A 21527-nucleotide genomic window follows, 5' to 3' on the forward strand; every position below is an offset into this window, starting at 1 on the left:
CACACTCAGTCAGTGTTCTCTATTCTTGCTGCGTACTCCTCACATACAGTTATACTTAAAATAATAAATAAAGTGTCATTGATGCATTAAGGTGTACAAAGAAAATACTGTGCAAACTAAATGAAGAGATAAATCTGAAAATCTTAATCTAATTCAAAGGTGCGGTACAGGTACCAATGAAGATTTTTCTCTGGAGGAATATTAATGTTATTGAATAAATAAAACTATACGGGACATCCCTAATTTCCTAAAAATACTTTCTGTTGACGGTAAGGCATAATTATCCGTGAATCCGAATATTTATCATAAACTAAGAATCTTTGAAGTAAGCATAGCTTGTTTGCTAATTCACGCCGAGAAAAAACAAAATTAAATAAGGTATGTATAATTTATTGATTACAATTTTTTTATGTTGTGTTTTTTTGAAATTGTTTTGTTAAATAGGCATTTAAACTGTAACATAGGGTAAAATGAAAATACTTTTACATAGGGTTTGTTGCAACTCATCGTGTCTAACCTTGGTCTTGATCACGTTAAGTTTAGTGTTGTAGCGAAAATTTTATCATCACTCCACTTTTTGCCGGAGTCGAGCTAATCTCTTACCTACCTGGAACGTCTTCACGTACGCTTTATAGAAGCATTTTCTTCCCCATACTGTGAAATCGTGAATTCAATTCTTCCATAGTCAAACGCGTCTTAAGACGAGTAGCAAATCTTGGGTATCCTATTGACAGTGTCCATGGGTAATCACTCACCGTTTAGTGGACTATCCTCTCGTGGTTATAAAAAAATACTTTCTTTATAATGAGCAATTTCAAAAATTCAATCATGATCTTCTTCGAAAATCTGTAGAATAAGTTATACTTTACAATCTATTTATTTTAGCATAATGTCAACCGGGGTGCAGAAAATTGTTTCCAAATAGCAATTTTTATCTTAATTTTGTAAACATTTATGTTAAACACAGTTCACAGTGATACTTATTACGAGGCTTAACCTAAAAAATAGGCGATTATCTGAAATGCCTATCCGTAGCATTGGAAAACTTTTTATTTACGCGTACACAATAAGAAAACTGACGTGCGAAGACCATAATGATATTGAAAAACCGCGCTCAGCTGTATTCCAATTTAGTTAACAACAAAACGTGGTCACTGTAGTTAATTCGCGTCTCAGTCTTACGTCAATGCGTATAATTTTAGTGACACAACGTCACTATCACACTATGAACGTCGTTTAGAACATTAAAACATTATATTTATAGTCATGAAAATTAAATACAAATATCAAACAAATTTCCTGTAGCTTGAAGAATATTGTAGAGAATACTGTATATTATTAATAATATTTTTTACTGGTGGTAGGACCTCTTGTGAGTCCGCGCGGGTGGGTACCACCACCCTGCCTATTTCTGCCGTGAAACAGTAATGCGTTTCGGATTGAAGGGTGGGGCAGCCGTTGTAACTATACTTGAGACCTTAGAACTTGTATCTCAAGGTGGGTGGCGCATTTACGTTGTGGATGTCTATGGGCTTCAGTAACCACTTAACACCAGGTGGGCTGTGAGCTCGTCCACCCATCTAAGCAATAAAAAAAAAAACATAAGGCATTAAGTCCGCCACTGTACTTTTGTGGATAAAGTTGAATAAATAAATAAAATAAATAAGAAACTTTTTTTGCTGCTTAGGTATGTGAACGAGCTCACTGGCCACCTGATGTTAAGTTGTTACCGGAGCCCATAGACATCCACAACATATATGCAGTCACCCACCTTGAGACATGAGTTCCAAGGTCTTAGTTTTTTTTACAGTACAATGGCTGCCCCACCCTTCAAATCCAAACGCATTACTACTTCACGATAGAAATAAGTAATAAAATAAATAAATAAAACTAAAAGTTTAGTGCATATCGGAAGCCATTTGTTTTATTGCAAAAATTGATTTTGTACGAATTGCTTTTTTTTTGTCTTTAAGTTTTAGACGAATTATTTAAATAATCAACTTAAAATTATGAACGTCTTTCTCTTATGTAGCTGCCTAGTATTTATATAGTCACGTATAGTATTTAATCAAAACTAAAATAATACGGTATCGTTGTGGGTGTGCGAAGAAACTTTGTCACTTTTATTTGCTTTCGCGAGACCGAAACTTTCCGTTTTTCAAAAATTTCTTAAATTCTCAATTCTCTCAATATCTATAAATTTCAAAAATCTCGAATTTTTCATTTAATACGCGTATGTGAAGTAAATTAAAAAAATTTATAAAGTATTAATTTAGAATATTAGTTTTTAGTTTTTTTTTATAATTTTGAAATGAATTTTTCGACCGACAATATAACGAAATTATAAAGGTTGAAATATTTTTAAAAACAATTTTTTTAAACACTGAATAAACTTCTTAAAATATATAATAAAACACAATGCATTTTCTCAATTGGTTGACTCACGCTTAGCACACTTCATTGATGAAATGTGCGAAATCATTTGAAAGTTTATTTGGGAACTCATGCGGCGGTCTGTTTATTATATTTAGATTTTTAGTAACAATGGCTGCAGACACACAGAACTTGTACCCGAACTGCGATTCGAGTGTTTGGTTGAGATCCTGCGAAGAGGAAGTCACCGAGCCTTTAGATGGAAATGTTACAGGTAAAACTGAATTCCATGAAGAAGTAAAATTAATTATATTGAAAGAAACAAATAATTAAGTAAATCTAACAAACCTTCACGATTGATTTCGACGCTGAAGGAATAACATTTTTTTAAAAATATATGTATTTATATATACTAGCTGACCCGGCAGACTTCGTAGTGCCTCAATCTATAAATAAAAGACCTAAACTTTTGTATAAAATAAACTTAAAACAAACAAAAGGAATCCGTCCGGCGGGGGACAGATCAAAGGAAAAACAAAAATTTTATTTTTATTTAATTCCGAGCATTTTCATATTTATCTACCTTTTAAACCTTCTCTGGAATTCCACACATAATTCAAGACCAAAATTAGCCAAATTGGTCAGCCGTTCTCGAGTTTTAGCGAGACTAACGAACAGCAATTCATTTTTATATATATAGATAGATATAGATATATTTCTTCTGTGCGTGTGTTTGTCACTGAACTCCTCCTAAACGGCTGGACCGATTTGAATGATTTTTTTTTGTATGCATTTGGGTAGCACCAGGTTGCTACCCAAATGCATACAAAAAATAAATCTGTGAATCTAAACCATCCAGGGATGGTTTAGATTCACAAATCAGCTGCGCAGATGGCGCTGCAGTCGGTATCTAGTTTATTTATCTATACTACAACTAAACGGCTGGATCGACTTGAATGAATTTTTGCAGTTTAATAAAAATCAAACCCGGTTTCAGTTTCGGTTTGAAGGGCATTGCAATCGTTCTATTGTAAAAATAAAGACTGAAGGTCATGGCACACTGTAACGGCACGGCAACGACACCGCTCCAACCGCGCGATTAGCTTGTCATTTGAATTTGACCCTTAAATCGTATGTCGTATAATATGTTTCATAACGACATTACAAAAAGTCAACAGCGGCAGCTAGCGTTTGCCAAAATTGAACGCAGAGCCGAGCCGCAGCTCGTACCGTTATAGTGTGCCATGACCTTTAGCTCATGTCTCAATTTGGGTGGGCTGGTGGGGCGGGATCTCGATCATCCATTCAAGCAATTAAAAAAAATCACATATTAATATTAGCATACGATTATAATACAATGGGAACAAAAGGGATAAGAGGCGGTCTCATTTAAATGAATGAAATTTTCGATAAAAATATTTAACATAATATGCTCGGTGTTTATTGTCTTAAGTCTCCTAAGGCAATATAAATAGGGACGAGCAAGGGAGGCCCTTATAGGCAGACGAGCATACGGCCCACCTGATGGTGAGTGGTTACCGTCGCCCATGGACTTCAGCAACGCCAGGAACAGAGCCAAGCTACTGCCTACCGCTAAACGGTGGTAAGCGGACTCCGACCCTCAGGCAAATCAGGAATGCTAGGGGAATAACCAAACCACAGTATACCGCTGAGTACGCTCCGAAAATCACATTTTAAGAAAGAAATGTCATGGCGTGCAAACACCGTGGAAGGAAGCTCATTCCAACGCCGGATGATAAGGGGCAGAAAAAATCTCTCAAAATGCCCCTTGGATGAATGCAGTGGTTCTAAGTAGTATGGGTAAACTCAGAGGCGTCGTTGTGTGGAAAACACAAAATGACGGGATCATACGGTACGAAATACAGAAAAAAAATCTCAGTAGACTGTCTCTCAGTAGACACAGAGGGTCCAAACAATTCATGTGAATAGGATTAGCGAAAATCCGAACAGCCTTCTTTTGTACATACTCAAATGGAATAATTTATTAGAAATTGTAATGAATTATGTAAATTCCTAGGCACATTGCCACCTTGGCTTCGTGGTACACTGCTTCGCAATGGACCGGGGTCTCTGAAGGTCGGAGCGATGCGATTCAAACATTTGTTTGACAGCTCAGCACTTTTACACAGGCGAGTGCATTATCCTTATATTAAATTGTTTATTTGTTTATGATATCCCCCTAATTTACGACCTCCAATAGCGAATAGATAAAAGCATACTTCGAAAGCAGACAAATTAATGGCTCGACCGACCTTAAATTCCCACCTTCTCCAATGACAATGCTAAGCTCCTGCCCACTTAATCTGGAGGTAGGACCTCTTGTGAGTCCGCACGGGTAGGTAGTAACCACCCTGCCTATTTCTCCCGTGAAGCAGTAATGCGTTTCGGTTTGAAGGGTGGGGCAGCCGTTATAACTATACTTGAGACTTTAGAACTTATATCTCAAGGTGGGAGGCGCATTTACGTTGTAGATATCTATGGGCGCCAGTAACCACTTAACACCAGGTGGACTGTGAGCTCGTCCACCCATCTAAGCAATAAAAATAAAAAACTTAATTATAACTATTTTGTATTATATTGCTGATTTGAGGAACTATTTCGATACTAACTTTCGGCTCTACCTCAAATCGCTGATATTTTTTGCTATCCGTTGCTTTTCAGGAGCTATATCTGTAGAATATCATTAGTTTTAGAATTCAGTTACTTTGTATAAATAGATTAAGTATGTAACTTCGAAAACTTTGACTGAGAAAGTTATTCTGCAATGTAAGTAAGAAAACTCATTGAATTATCTGATTACTTTAAAACTCTGTGTAGTCCTGACTCATGGGACAAAGTTTCCGATATAAATTAACGAAGAAACTGCGTCAGTCTAATCGCATTTTTGTTTGAATTGCTCACCGTAAATTGTCTTTTTCAGGTTTGCGATACACGACGGTATAGTTACATACCAATGCCAGTTTCTCAAGTCCAACACGCTGAAGAAGAACAGGGCGGCTAACAGGATTGTCGTCACAGAATTCGGAACCAAATCAGTGCACGATCCGTGTCATACGATCTTCGATAGGTAACCGACAATTTCACGTGTCTTATTGATTGAAGTTTTGTTTCTGCTTATTCTGGTGACTTCGGAGGGGCTATCCTAGCTTTACCATGTAGGCGAGTTTACGGAACTCAATCTGGCAACTTTGCTAACACTAACCCTAGCTAGGAGTAGTATTTCGCTGAATCTACTGTCAGATCAGAATCGCAACTCACTGAGAAGATCCGGCGAGAAACTCAGTGGGCACAGTTCCCCGAAAGCAGCTCACGAAACTTTAAGGACCCTTATTGAAAAATCAATCACTGAATTCGAATGACCTTAAGTGGAATTCGAGGCGCTTGCTTTATTGTTTTAAATTTCGAAAGCACGATATGTTTGTTTATTTGTTTGTTGTGCTTACGATATGCTTAGTAAACTAATAACGTTTTGTAGTTACCTACGTTTTGGGCTATGGTGTTCTAGCTTCAACATTTTCATGGACTGAAAGAATTCCACGATGAAGAAATAATATCGTTTAGTACAGTTTGGTCTTTGGTTTTCGCGTGTCTTAGATAAAATTAAAACTACATTCACGGCTTAATCTCGCGTTCTTACAAAAAGTAATTTATAAATCAATAAATTCAAATTTAAATTCCGGTGACCTTACTCGTCCGTGAAAACTGTAAAGTATTTAACGCGTCGAAATTCCTTAAATTTAAAACTGTGAACGTCTTAATTTTAACGTAACATTTATAAATATTTTTAATCATTTGAGAGAACATGTAAGTGCCGTTTGATTATGTAAATGCTTCTACGGCTTTGGTAATTCACACCTTACAGTCAAATTGGTTCTTCGCACATAAGTCATCAAAAAAAAATCCTGCCTCTTTTGTTTCCAGGGTGGCGGCTATTTTCAAACCGGGCGACTCCATGTCGGACAACGCTATGATATCCTTGTACCCGTTCGGGGATGAAATATACGCATTTACAGAGGGCCCCATTATTCATAGGTAAATACATTATTGCATTTAACTATATTCAAGTACCTATTGCGGGCAATTGCTCCTACAACAGATGGCCGTTGGATTCTCGAATGGTGCCGGTGTACCGGAAGACGTGGAGAGTATGTAGGAAGACGTGCCGGAAGGATAGGCTTCCGACAGGAAATGCTGGATTGCTGGTTGTGGCGAGGCTTGGGAGAGACCTTTGTCCAGCAGTGGGCGGCTGTGGGCTGAAAAATATATAGGTAGAAATGTGTATGCCTGTTTTATAGCCGTATTGGCAAACGAGAGTACAGCCCAACTGATGATGCGGGGTCACTGTTGCTCATGGATGTCAGCAGTGTCAGGAGCACAGCCTCGTTTTAAGAAGAACGTAGCTCTAGGGAAACTGTCATTGAACACATAGTTTTGGATTCTTAATTTCGCGTTTATTGGCTCAATTTACAACCAACCAGTCAACCTATTAACTATAACTATTAGTATTTTTAGGTAATGTCTACATGTAAATTATTTAAAAAAAAAACTTATTGGTCAGCTTGGATCTCTAAAGTGTATTGGTCTGTCGGTAGCCAGGCGACGATTCCCATTATTTTAGGCTATCTTTTCTTATTAGAATAAGATACCTCAAAATCCCCTAAACTAAACCAACGAGGTGGTGCAATTTATTTTCAAATAATTATTCAATTTTCATAAAGTTCTTTTTAATATAAATCGTTGTGTATTTACCCTGAGGCCAATCAAGGGCGGATCCAGCTTTGGCGCCAGAAGGGGGTCACATAGTCGTGGTCAAGTCAAGAATTTATAATTTAATTTTGATAACAATAGATACAACCGCCGTTGAGGCCAATTCCTAGCTATGACAGCTGCTCATTAAAATAATGACGGAACAGTTCTACGTCGATCGCATAGATGGCGCTAAAATGTCGTCTGAAATTATTAAATCTGTTAACGAAAATATTCATTTCATACATTTCAACGTACGCTTCCCTGACAATGTTTCTGTTCGATCGGTCTGTATAACGGCTGTCTCAATCCCTTCAAATCATTGTGCTTAGTGCGAGTTTTTTAAGGTTTTCGATAGTGTAAAATTTAACTCTATGCAGTTGGAACAGCGCCCCTAGCGGCTAACGTAGGCAAACGTTCCAACTCCATACAAATTTTCAATTTTCATAACGAGACGAAATTTGTTATATTAATCGTACTAGCTCACGTTACTATGTTCAAGACGCAATGACTGATAAGAAATTTAATTACAGGATAGATCCGGTGACCTTGGATACCCTGGATCGAAAGAATATGACGGACTGCATCGCTCTTGTCAATCACACGTCACATCCGCACGTAATGCCCAACGGTGAGCTTAATTCTTTACCATTTCAAAGTGACAATTCATTGTATCTTGACCAGGTGATACTAAATATCTTCTTAGTTATAAGCATAGATAACAAATGCACTCATTATGTTATTTTTGTTGTTCTTTTTTTTTTATTGCTTAGATGGGTGGACGAGTGCACAGCCCACCTGGGGTTAAGTGGTTACTGGAGCCCATAGACATCTACAGCGTAAATGCGCCACCCACCTTGAGACATGAGTTCTAAGGTCTCAGTTTTATAGTACGACGGCTATTTCACCCTTCCAACTGAAATGCTTTACTGCTGCACGGCAGAAATAGGTAGGGTCGTGGTAGATTCCCGTGCGGTCGGGGCACACAGGACGCACTAACAGTAGTATTTTTTTTTTTTAAATATAGAAATGAAATCCCGAATTTTGATAAATTTTCAGGTGACGTTTACAACGTAGGAATGTCGATAGTTAAGGGCGGACTCAGGCATGTCGTGGTGAAATTTCCTTACACGGAGAAAGGTAAGATTATACGTGTAGAATAATCTATGCGTATTACGAATGCAACTGTGATTTTTTAGTCGCATGAATTAATCTATCACTTAAAACCTGCCTTTCGATAAATGTATAAATTTTTTAAGCTAATAAAATATTTTTTATCGCATCAAATATGTTACATAGCCGTGTAAGCTTAAAAGAAAACTTAGCGATCACAATATTATTCGAGTTTAATATAAAGACTTATTATATTATTTTATATTATAACCTATTTGGAGAGACTCGAAAAAAAAAGAGAAATGACAGATGACATTACGAGAAAGAAGGATGAAGAAAATTGACATGTAAAGGATAGAAAATAAAAGACAATAGATAATCATGTTTCATTAAAGATAGATCTTTATTTATATATGTATATAAGACTAATTTTTGTTTGTAGGAGACATGTTCGAGCGCGCCAAAGTCGTGGCGAGTTTGAAACCAAGATGGCCGCTGCATCCCGCTTACATGCATACGTTTGGTACGAATTTGACAAGACCATGGAGTTTATAAGTTTGATAGTAGTTCTATGGACAAGACAATTTGTCTTAACACTCTTAAACACTTCTTTTTTTTAAACTGGTAATCAGATTATCCGAATTTACGCGTCACCTGTGTCTGCTGTGTCTACTGATTGATATAGAATAAATTGCCTATATCACGTCCATAGACAAACGTTGTGATGTTGTTAAACCGAGAGAAAGACGGGCCCGTGTTTTTGAATGTCTAATGTGTGCTACTTAAATTCAATAAGACTTGTCAAGGTGCAAAAGAAGATTATATGATAAACCGGAATTCTCTAGTATTTCGCACTTGTACTAATACCGGTTAGATACCACACCACTACGTCTATTTCTACCGTCAAGTAATAGTACGCTTCTATTCGGTGGTCTACGGTAAAAGTGAGAGTTAGAACTTATGTCTCAAGGTTGGTGGCCGCATTTAGGTTGTTTATATCTATTGGCTCCGATAACCATTTCACTCAAGATTCCATGTCAACTCATCTAAGCTATAAATTTAATAAAGGAAAAAAACGTAAGCTCTGATAATCTCCACGATTTTTTTGCTTCAGGAATTACGGAGAATTTCTTCATCATAGTCGAACAACCTATGTCGGTGTCCTTGTGTGGCGTTGTCCGGAACCAACTCGCGAACAAGCCTCTCGCCTCTAGCTTACACTGGTACCCTAATCACGAGGTAAAGCAAATCTTATGCTAATTAGATTTTCTTACCTGCCTATTCTAGTGACTTCGAGGGATCATATTAGATTCACCAGGTGAGTAATTGAGCTCTAACCTGACTAATTTGCTAACACTAGCCCTAGCAAGAGCAGTGCTTCGCAGAATCTACCACCGGATCGGAATCGCAACCGTCTGAGAAGATCCGACGAGAAACTCAGGCTGATATTTTATAAGGTTCTTACAATTGACAACATGTCAAAAAATTAACATGCATAAACTAAAAATACCTACCGTTTCTTTATTTTTCAATTCTGAATGAAAACTATCGAATTTCCAAAAAATAAATTATATGAGTCTGTTGCTCATATACAATCATCAGAATATACTAAATTCCCAAACACACGGAAACGAATGTAACTTATAGGATATTTCGATATATGAGTACAGATAAATTGACTAATACAATCCACTATTTCCACGTTTGTTTTGCAATTACTGATGGTACGGAATATGCTCTGTGTACTTAGTGCGAGTTTTTTAACTTCTCGATTTCGTAAAAGTTAACTTTTTTTTTTTTTGCTTAGATGTGTGGAAGAGCTCACAGCCCACCTGGTGTTAAGTGGTTACTGGAGCCCATAGACATCTACAACGTAAATGCGCCACCCACCTCGAGATATAAGTTCAAAGATCTCAGTATAGTTACAATGGCTACCCCACCCTTCAAACCGAAACGCATTACTGCTTCACGGCAGAAACAGGAGGGGCGGTGGTACCTACCCGGTGGTAATTATAATTTTTGCGAGTTTGATTTTTTATTACACGATGTTATTCCTTCACCGTGGAAGTCAATCGTGAACATTTGTTAAGTACGTATTTCATTAGAAAAATTGGTACCCGCCTGAGGGATTCGAAGACTGATGCATCGCTTTAACACGAATGCACCGGACGTCTTATCCTTTAGGCCACGACGACTTACTGGTGGTAGGACCTCTTGTGAGTGCGCCGTGAAGCAGTAATGCGTTTCGGTGTGAAGGGTGGGGCAGCCGTTGTAACTATATTTGAGACCTTATATCTCAAGGTGGGTGGCGCATTTGCGTTGTTGATGTCTATGGGCTCCAGTAACCACTTAACACCAGGTGGGCTGTGAGCTCGTCCACCCATCTAAGAACTAAAAAAAAAAGATGGCAACGAATTTAACTTTTCAGACGAACATAGTTCTGCTAAGCAGGAAAGACGGTAAGGAATGGAAACGATACCGCACTCAGACCCTGTTCTTCCTTCACATCATCAACTGCTTTGAGAATAACGGGTCAGTGATAGTGGACCTGTGCGCATATAAGGACCCCAAGGCCTTAGATGCTATGTACGTCCACGCCATCGAGGTAAATTTATTTATTAAGTTCAACTTACTATGGTTTTGAATGTGGCTTTATCTTTGCTAGTGGTCTTGCAGTAGTCGAAATTCGATTATAATTAATTGAAATTATAAGTTTGAACATTATTAAGGTTCTATTTTTATTATACATCTATAATCACAAATTTCGCCAAGACTACCCTTTAGACAAATTTTAATATTAACAAAGACAAACAATATATTTAATCTATTCTCATTCTCAAATTTGACCATAGACTTTATGCAATAAGAAAAGTTTGACAATAAACAAATAATATGAATGCGTGTGTGTGTTAAATACACGGTAGTGTGTGTAATGTTTTCTTTATTGTTTTAATGTACTTTTATGCATAATTTAAAAAAAATATTAGCATTCTGCACTTCTTCTCTATGTTCTCTATAAGTGTGGGAAATTCCATACTCCTGCGTCCGCGCAATTTTCGTAAAAGGGGGTAAAAAGTTTTTGCTTCACGTATTAATATATAGATATGTGTATTTGTAATTCTAGCTCATGTAATTGATCATAAATTTAATTGAAGTGTCTCTAATATTGAAGTGAGGTTTAAGGCTACAGTCCCAAATGGTTGAAATGATATAGTAGGGTTTCATTGGCTATTAAAAAAAATCAAATGTCCTCAATGTTCTTTCTATTGTGGAATTTTTAGGGTTCCGTTGATAAGACGGAAATTTTTTAATAATTTGTAGCGGGGACATATCATATAACCATCGAATGACCCTGTCAATTTAAATGTAATAGCTTCTCAACAGTGAACGTTTGTGTACAATCTCTTCTAAAGATATATTCTTGTTTTTCTGCCTGGCTTTCTCCTACCTACCTTACTCTTGCGTACTGAAGGTTTTTAACGTTAGGCAGCAGGTTGGCTCTGCCCCTGGAATTGCTGACGTCCATGGGCGACATTAACCACTCACCATCGTCTGTCTACAAGGGCAATAAAAAAAGATGGGTACGCTCGTTAAAGTCGAGCGCGAGTTAGAACCACCTTAGATCTTCCAATGAAACTGCTAAGTCTAAGTCGCCATTAATGTCCCTTTTGGGCTTTATTAACAACATCGTATGCCCAACATTTACGCGGATAGAAAATCCGTAAACGACTTAAAAGCCGCATGGTAGAGGTTGTGAAGTCTATTATCTTTCTGTTACTCAGACTATGCAAAGTAACGCTGACTACGCGGAATGGTTTCGTGGACGACCAAAGAGGCTTGAGCTGCCTCTAGACGCTCCGAGATTGGCGAAGGTGGTTCCAACTATACTGGCCGACCTCGGCTGTGAGACTCCGAGGATACACTATGACCTTTATAACGGTCAGTTCAGGTTTAATGGTATTTGAAAATTGTTTTATGCTGGTCACGTTTGTTTTATTCTTAAACAAATAACGGTTGTGTTAAGTTATTGTCTACAGAAATAAAATGTCATTACGTCGTAAAAGTTACATGTGTGAATAACCTCGAACCCGAGATTATGTAACACGAGATACGCGTATGAAACTGCACTGTTTCTGTGTTGCGCTAAACATATTTTTCCCAGTAGGATCGTCATCGTCATTCATATCGACAGAATATATACATAAATTAAATTCATATAATTTATTGATGACTCCATTTTATAATTTATTTTCCGTTATCGTTTTTTTTATAAATAAATCGTTTTATCTAACGTTCATTCTGAGGTTATAATAATTATTTGAATGTACTAAAGCATAGGTATTATTAACGACTCCTTTTCACAGCAGATATTTTATTTTTAAATTAAGTTTTATATTGATAAGTAAACTTAAATTAATGTTAGGATCAAATTTTTTTTAATTATTTTATTGCTTAGATGGATGGACGAGTTCACGACCTATCTAATGTTGAGTAGTTAGCACTAATGTTAAATAGTTACCGGAGCCCTTAGACATCTACGACGTAAATGTCGCCACTCACCTTGAGATACTTATTACTTAGATAGATGTGACTTATTACTGGTGGTAGGACCTTTTGTAAGTCCGCGCGGGTAAGTATCACCACCCTGCCTATTTCTGCCGTGAAGCAGTAATGCGTTTCGGTTTGAAGGGTGGGGCAGCCGTTGTAACTATACTTGAGACCTTAGAACTTATATTTCAAGGTGGGTGGCGCATTTACTTTGTAGATGCTTATAGGCTCCAGTAACCACTTAACACCAGGTGGACTGTGAGCTCGCCCACCCATCTAAGCAATAAAAAAAAAGATAATAGTTTTAAGGTCTCAGTTTTTACAGTACATAGTAATTGTCGATACTAAACTCTATAGTGATATCTCTATCTTCTAAATGTCTTTTCAGGAAAGCCTTATAGATACTTCTACGCTATCAGTTCTGATGTGGATGCAGAAAACCCTGGAACAGTCAGTATTAAGTATTTTCTTAATTGTAACTTGAAGGCTTCTTCTAGCTTCTGATTTCATCTTGAGTGAAACCATTAAAACGTCTAGACAAATAACTTTTTTTTTTTACAATCAAGACAATTAACTCTAACGAAATTAAGTCAATTAAGAATGCATTATTAAAATGAAAAACCACTGGTAGAAATTTGAATAAAATTTAAAATTGAAATGAGAAGCATCAGACTAAAAAATAAAATAACATCATAATCGTTTGAAATACAAAAAAGTACTGAAGTAACACGAATACTATCTCGTCTGCTTCTACCGTGATGTAGAAATGAATTATGTTTTATAGGGTGCGTTATAAAATTGATATTTAGACATCACCGTAGATATTGATACTGGTGGTAGGACCTCTTGTGAGTCCGCGCGGGTAGGCACCACCACCCCGCCTATTTCTGCCGTAAAACAGTAGTGCGTTTCGGTTTGGAGGGTGGGGCAGCCGTTGTAACTATACTTGAGACCTTAGACCTTATATCTCAAGGTGGATGGTGCATTTACGTTGTAGATGTCTGTGGGCTCCAGTGACCACTTAGCACTAGGTGGGCTGTGAGCTCGTCCACCCATCTAAGCAATAAATAAAAACACGTCTCACGATCTTGTACGTGTCCATGAACCAGTTCGCACTTGTGCTATGCGTAAATAACAATCAAACACTTTTAGTAACAACTAGCCGTATTCGCCCGCTTCGCTGTGCATTTAAAATTAACATTATTATTTATTGTCATTATTATTATGGAGTCCAACGCTCATATAAATATTAGCCTATCCATTAAGTACATGTATTTTCTACATGGATCCCAAGTTTCAAACCGATCGGATGCACGGTTCAGTAGTTATAACGGAACATCCGTAAAAACCACTGTAGATTTATATATTAGTAGGTATAGATAACTGTTGCCCAGCTAATTTAAATTCGGGATGGATGTGTATAGGTCATCAAAGCGGACACGGTGACTGGGGTAACGAAGACGTGGTGTGAACCGAACGGCTACCCGAGCGAGCCCGTGTTCGTACCGACCCCGGACGCGAAGGTAATGTGGAACACGACCAAACTTTTTTTTTCCTACCTAAGCTGATAGCCTTGAGAGGCTATTTCAGCGTAACCTTAACTAGTAGGTGAGCTCACGGGGCTCAAACCTGACGACGTTGCTAGCACCAACCCTAGCAAGAGCCGTGCTTCGCAGATTCTACAATCGGATCGGAAACGCAACCCACTGAGAAGATCCGGCGAGAAACTCAGTGAGCTGTGTCTGTTCAAACTATGACGACCAAACTTGGCCTATCTGCTGTTGATTTAGGGTAGCCCCTTCCACAGCCAACATAAAAGGCGACAGAGCTCTCAGTGTGCTTAGTCCTAATTTTTTAACGTTCTCGATAGCGTGAAAGCTAACTCAAATTTGTATGGAATTGGAACCGCGCCCCTAGTGGCAAACGTAGGCAAACTTTCCGACTCTATACAAATTTGAGTTAACTTTCACGTTATCGAGAACGTTAAAAAACTCGCACTAAGCACATAGAACATTATACCAGCGTTTGAGAGTAAACAATAAAGATAGGATCTTCCACAGAGGCATATAACACGCTATTTTACAATACGGTTCCACTCAGTACGTTGAAAATTGAACTAACAAAATTAATTTCATCTTTTTAAGCTATTGCATAGCTTTTATCGCGGGCTTTGAGCGCGGCGATCGAATCAAGAAATTCCGTAACGAAATAAAACCTAACACCCCCCACTCCGCCTACCATGTAGCTCGCGTTCAACCCATTCACACGTTGCGCTTGTGTAGTGTTTGTGATAAGCGCACGGCGTGACGTCGTACTGCATGCGCATCATGAAAACTCTGCCCATCTCACTCTCGCGCGGTCTAGCTTATGAGTGTGAAGGGTACAGTTAATGTTTTGCTTTTGTTAATATTTATAAATATAGCGTGGTCTTATTTTATTATTGTTTTAATATTAAATTATTATTGTCTAATTATAATTGCATAAGTTGATAAAAAATGCTGTGCAATAGCTTTACCGCGGCAGTCCCCGAGTGCCACACGTGTTAATCCTGCTAATACTTACTAGAGCGAAGCTATAAAATTATTGTATCGCAATCGTATCTTTGAATTCGGCTAAAATTACATTCAAAAGTTTCGTTACATACAAACGAACAAACAAACCAAGCTAACAGAAGCGTGTTAATAAGAAACGCAATAGTGATGTCAGCCAGTGATTTTAATAATAGTTCTATACCTAAGTGCCTTAATAATTAAGTCTTGTTTTGTTTAAAACGTAATTCATTAAACCGGTCCCAATAGTCAGCGTCATTACAGACATGTACCTACAGATACTAAACGATGTCGTAAGTGGAAGGATTTTTTTTTTAATAATAACCTAATTTAATACGCTTTTATTAGCTTCGTACGTAGTTTAGTATCAATGTTAGTAGATAAGGAAATCTTTGAACATGACTTTGACCCCCTTAAAAAAGTCGGATTAACTTGACATGTGGCATACTTATCAAGGACCAATTATAATTAAATATTTAAGCATTAAACCCGTTATTTACTTTGGGCAGTCAAAACAAGCCTTCTTTTTTTCATTTAGGTAATTGGAAACTGTTGCATTTGTCCCGATTGTACACTAATGAATAATTTTTGATACACTAAAAACGAAAATAAATAATAGTTTAAAAAAAAACTAAAAAACACGCTTTTATAGAAAATCCAACTATAATAAAAAATAGAAAATAAATTTATTGTAAAAAAAGCGTAGGATGCTTTTTAAGATATTATTAAAATTAATCCTTCTACTCATGTCAATAAAATATTTATAACTATTGACACCATGCACCTCGCGCTTTTTTTTTAATATTACTTATTTAGAAATGCGAACTTAACTTAAATCTTACAACTTACATCGTGTAGTAAAAATCAAACCCGCAAAATTATAAATTGCGTAATTACTGGTTTTAGGATCTCTGAGTCCGCGCGGGTACCACCACCCTGCCTATTTCTACCGTGAAGCAGTAATGCGTTTCGGTTTGAACTATACTGAGACCTTAGAACTTATATCTCAAGATGGGTGGCGCATTTACGTTGTAGATGTTTATGGGCTCCAGCTTAACACCAGGTGGGCCGTGAGTTCGTCCACCCAGCTTGGTAATAAATAAATTAATCATGGTGTAAGTAATGAGATAAATAACGTTTACAATCAGAATGAAGACGACGGCGTGCTGTTGTGTGCGCTCGTGTGGGGGGGCGACCGCGAGCACGAAGTGGCTCTTCTCGTGCTCGACGCACGAACGATGCTCGAGGTGGCTCGGGCACAGTTTCGCACCCCCTCCCCCGCGCCCAAGTGCTTGCACGGCTGGTTTCTCCCACAAACTACTAATATTTAGTCTTAAAATAGTCGCGTACATATCTGTGTTTTTTCCCCCACTTATTCACTGGTAGCCTAACCGGCTATAAGCGGATTGGTAGGTGAGCTAGGCAGTAATGGTAGGCAGCGGCTTGGCTCTGCTCCTGGTATTGCAGACGTCCATGAGCGACGCTAACCACTTACCATCAGGTGGGTCGTATGCTCGTCTGCCTGCTCGGGCAATAAAAAAAGAAAAATAGCCCATGGGCTCAACCAGAGAGAATTTGCTCTTGCAATGCTTCGCTGAAATATGTGTTTACAATGCAATCAGGTTATAAGTCAATTTCAAACGGACATATACTTTTAAAAATATTATTTTTAAGAAACATTTTAATTAAGAATCATTGAATCTCGATCACACGTCGCTCTGATTATCGGTTAATATTAATAATACTACTATTAATAATACTAATACTCAAATGCAGTTCGAACTAGTCACGAATCCATTAATGATACAAGATATTCACTGGTATTAATAATAATAATAAAAAAAGTAATGTCTGTAAGAAACCTGTATCTGATAAATGTTAAAGTAAAGGTCAATCGCATTCTCGTAAACAAAAAAAACGAAGCGAGTATGTACGAATGTAATAAAAAAGGCTCGCGTATGTAAATTTAGTTAATTGAAAATGCATTAAGTAAGCAAAATTCAAACTCTGACGTCGTCAATGTTCAGAATAGATAATACGGATATGAAAATGCTGATGAAGAATGTGACGTAAAACGTAATAAGTGGAATTCGTGAGCACAAAGCTAATATATATTATGTTTACGCTTTAAGCGGACACAGCATCATTATTGTTTCTATAAGGTATTGTAAAAACGCAATCCATTTTAGATTTATTCATTGATCTAACATAATGCTATTGTATAGGAAATTAGAAAAGTGTCATCCGCATTTTAATAATCTATAAGTTATGGATCATAATTCATAAATTCAGTTGTAAAACATTTTTTTGTTTGATTTCGTAAATTAAATTTTATTATGTAATTTATGTACAAATGTAACAATTAAAAATAAGAATTTAATATTAGCGAGATAATAAATAATTCGTTTACAAATTGTCTTTTATTTAACCTTTTTTTTACGACAAATAAACATCAAACCAGGAATAGAGGACAGTTTTCCATGATTTTTTAACTAAAGATCATCCGATACAATATCCAGATTTTAATAAAAGACGGATCGACAAAATAGCTAGTCAACATGAATTTTATCAACAATTTCTATTTTATAATTGCACAGAACTTTCATCGAATCGTATTAATTTATTTGAGTGCTCCCACAATTTCTTTCGGAGAACTTCATTTCGTGTTTTTGGAGACACGAGTGAAGATTCTGAACAATTGATAAAGAATTTACCTGTAGCGTTCCCTCCTATATCACTAGTCGCTAAATGGAGCGGAGTTTGAGCACCATCTTCGTCTGTTAAGTTGTTGAACCAACAGAGGACAGCGAATCCAACTCTGTACAGTAAATTCGAACAGCCATTCGTTATATTAGTCAAGATGATACCGGGATGGACAGCGTTAACGACAACGCCCGTATCGCGCAGCCTTTCCGACAATTCTATCGTAAAAATCAAATTGCACAGCTTGCTGTTACAATACGTGAGAATACCGTTATAGAAAGATTTGTGGTTATCATCCCTAAAGTTAATTGTACCGAATAAATTAAATATTGAACTAATGTTGACGATTCGGCTCGGTTGAGATTTTTTCAATAGCGGTAGAAGCAGTCGCGTCAGTAAGAACGGCCCAAAATAGTTGACCTGCATCACCATATCTATTCCGTCTTCTGTGTAGTTCTTTTCGTTGCTGAACATACCCGCGTTGTTGATCAATACATGAAGCTCATTCTCCGTCTCGATGATATCTTTCGCGAACTCCCTCACAGATCTTAACGATGATAAATCGATTTGTTTGAACACAACGTTTTTGTTGTTTGTAACGGATATGATCTCGTCTCTGGCTTTGGTGCCTCGATCGACGCTCCTGCAGGCAAGTATCACTCTGGCGCCACGCCGAGCTAAATCTTTAGCGGTCTGAAGGCCAATTCCCGAATTGGCTCCCGTCACTATAACAACACTGCCGACCATAGAAACATTCGGGTCGCACATTTGCTTAGTCATCCGCAGATAAGTGCGAAACGCGAATATTAAAACCAAGACAATAATCACTGACATTAACATGTTAAACTCTACGTGACTTGCTGTAGCTGCTAGATGTATGATAAGACTAAATTACAAAATCAAGACCGCTTCCTCTTATACGTTTATTGTGATATGTATAACTATAATGTCATACACAATATGTCGTACGTTAAATACTAAAATAAAGACATTTATTTACACATTGAATTAATAAGTTTTAAGGTCATATATTTTTCATGTTTTTTTGTCTTTATTGCATATATGGATGGACGAGCTCACAGCTCAACTGGTATTAAGTGGTTACCAGAGCCCATAGACATCTACAACGTAAATGCCACCACCCATTTTGAGATATGAGTTCTAAGGTCTCGGTATAGTTAAAACGGCTGCCCCACCCTTTAAACCGAAACGCATTACTGCTTCACGGCAGAAATAGGCGGGGTGGTGGTACCTACCTGTGCGGACTCACAAGAGGTCCTACCACCAGTAAAAAATAATTATAAAATTTATATTTATATTTTAGAAATAATTTGTATTTTTATATTTTCAAATAATTATAGAATATTGACGAAAACCAGTTATCGATATTCAAGTTTATAGGCCAACGACTTAGGTTCTTCGTTTTATGTGTCAGTGAATCAATCAGGAGAAGCAATTATATTTGTATAGTATTATTTGCGTAGTGAAATCATTTTTGTCAAGACTTCTGCGATTGCATATGTCCTTTGCATAAATAAAATGGCAAGGTCTGCCATTGTGCGCACACCACATACAATCTACTGGGTAGATTTCGTTTTTCTTTGGTCCCACTATACAGCGACTTGGTCATTATCTAAAAAAGTATTGGTGTATGTTCGCTTAATCAATACTAGTGGTTCCGCAATTGTAGAAATTCGACTATAATTTATTTAAATTATAAGTTTGAACATTATTAAGGTTCTGTTGTCAAAAACTATTATACTTCTTTAATCTACTACACTATAGACAAATAATATTAAAGATAAACAATATTAACCTATTCTCAATTTCACCACAGATTTTATGCAATAACAAAAGTTTGACAACAAACAAAGAGTATATATGTGTGTGTGTCAAATATATAGTAGTGTGTGTAATGTTTTTTTCATTGATTTAATGTATTATAAATGGACAATTTTAAAAGAATATTAGCATTCTGCATTCCTTCTCTATATTCTCTATAAGTGTGGGTCCTCCGTCAGCGCAATTTTCGTAAAAAGGGATGCAAAGTTTTTGCTTCACGTATTAATATATAGATAATTAAAATTTGAACAGCTTAATATGAAAATGCATTTGCAAACATTATATTATTGTAGTTTCGAAGCAGCCTCAAAAACATGAGTATCTGTTTATCTTTTGTCGATGTGTGCTTTCGATTGTGAGGTCTCCATCGATTATTGATATCGCCAAGACAGAAGCTTGCCTGTGCCCCTGGTATTGCAGACGTCCATGAGTGACGGTAACCACTCACCATCGGGTGGGCCGTATATTCGTCTGCCTACAAGGGCAATAGCATATGATTAGGATAGCAATGTACTCGAAATATTGTTTATGGTTCTCGGCGAATAATTTGTCGTTAGTGAGTTGTTGCTGCGTCAGCAACGAAAGGAAAATACAGCGTGAGATGCCAGTACTTTATTACGGTTTTAGCTTCGGTTTTAGTTGGAAGTCGTCGTGGCCTAAAGGATAAGACGTCCGGTGCACTCAAATCTAGCGATGCAACGATGATCGAATCTCGCAGGCGGGTACCAATTTTTCTAATGAAATACGTACTTAACAGATGTTCACGATTGACTACCACGGTGAAGGAATAGTCGTGAAGGAAGTCCATCGTGTAATAAAAATGAAACCCGCAAAATTAAAATTTGCGTAATTACTGGTGGTAGGACCTCTTGTGAGTCCGCACGGGTAGGTACCACCGCCCTGCCTATTCCTGCCGTAAAGCAGTAATGCGTTTCGGTTTGAAGGGTGGGGCAGCCGTTGTAACTATACTTGAGACCTTAGAACTTGGGTGGCGCATTTACTTCGTAGATGTCTATGGGCTCCAATAACCACTTAACACAAGGTGGGCTGTGAGCTCGTCCACACAACTAAGCAATAAAAATATATATTTAAAAACTATAGAAAGAGTGTAAGAGGAATACTATTTTTATTGTAAATTTAAAAATATATTTATTTTATCAAAATCATTCGATGCATCGATACATCACAATTGTCCATTCTCGATCATTTCTCTCAGTTTATACTTTTGGATCTTCCCTGAAGCGGTCTTCGGGAACTCTTGTGTGACTTTGAGAATCCTCGGAAATTTGAAGCGTGCGATTTCTCCTGTTAAATGCTTTGTTACGTCATCGAGACTCAACGCAGCGCCGTCACGCAGCCTCACAACAGCACAGAGCTCTTCTCCGACTCTTTTGTCCGACACTCCGACGACCTGGACGATATATTTAATAAGACTAGAGGTCCCGCAGTAGTCGAAATTCGACTATAATTAATTAGAATTGTAAATTTGTACACTATTATGATTGTATTTTATACTTTTATAACCACAAATTTCGCCAAGGCTACTCTATAAAAAAATATTAATAAAGACAAACAATATTTAATCTATTCTCAATTTGACCACAGACGTCAAGAACAAAAGTTTGACAATAA

The 21527-nt window shown here is 37.3% G+C and overlaps 2 protein-coding genes across 4 annotated transcripts; one reads left to right on the forward strand and one right to left on the reverse strand.

The window, feature by feature from the left end:
* ninaB (neither inactivation nor afterpotential B) lies at positions 1-17765 on the forward strand. Of its 3 annotated transcripts, none has more exons than XM_028184443.2 (14): positions 1-378; positions 2532-2647; positions 4412-4523; positions 5315-5461; positions 6316-6426; positions 7674-7771; positions 8200-8280; positions 8696-8776; positions 9368-9492; positions 10682-10858; positions 12036-12192; positions 13190-13251; positions 14226-14324; positions 16499-17765. In XM_028184443.2, the coding sequence occupies exons 2-14, from the start codon at positions 2545-2547 to the stop codon at positions 16679-16681; spliced, it is 1536 nt and encodes a 511-aa protein (XP_028040244.2). In that variant the 5' UTR covers positions 1-378; positions 2532-2544; the 3' UTR covers positions 16682-17765. The 3 variants fall into 3 exon arrangements, with proteins under 3 accessions (XP_028040244.2, XP_089588182.1, XP_028040243.2); XM_089732056.1 differs by having other exon boundaries at positions 8-159; XM_028184442.2 differs by lacking the exon at positions 1-378 and having other exon boundaries at positions 2295-2647.
* A 39-nt stretch (positions 17766-17804) lies between these two features.
* Positions 17805-18949, reverse strand: LOC114250536 (retinol dehydrogenase 11). The gene has a single exon (XM_089732057.1). The coding sequence runs from the start codon at positions 18891-18893 to the stop codon at positions 17934-17936; it is 960 nt and encodes a 319-aa protein (XP_089588183.1). The 5' UTR covers positions 18894-18949; the 3' UTR covers positions 17805-17933.
* Between the last annotated feature and the right edge of the window lie 2578 nt (positions 18950-21527).

This window comes from Bombyx mandarina, chromosome 12 (assembly GCF_030267445.1).
Source record: "Bombyx mandarina strain Sakado chromosome 12, ASM3026744v2".
NCBI classification, from domain to species: domain Eukaryota; kingdom Metazoa; phylum Arthropoda; class Insecta; order Lepidoptera; family Bombycidae; genus Bombyx; species Bombyx mandarina.

What these genes read in the sequence shown, in the direction of transcription:
- ninaB (XM_028184442.2), top strand. Translation starts at nt 2,464, where the DNA reads ATGAAATGTGCGAAATCATTTGAAAGTTTATTTGGGAACTCATGCGGC. An exon ending in TTTAGATGGAAATGTTACAG is followed by an intron (nt 2,648 to 4,411) that starts GTAAAACTGAAT and finishes GTAAATTCCTAG; the next exon opens with GCACATTGCCACCTTGGCTT. An exon ending in TCCGCACGTAATGCCCAACG is followed by an intron (nt 7,772 to 8,199) that starts GTGAGCTTAATT and finishes ATAAATTTTCAG; the next exon opens with GTGACGTTTACAACGTAGGA.
- LOC114250536 (XM_089732057.1), bottom strand. Translation starts at nt 18,893, where the DNA reads ATGTTAATGTCAGTGATTATTGTCTTGGTTTTAATATTCGCGTTTCGC.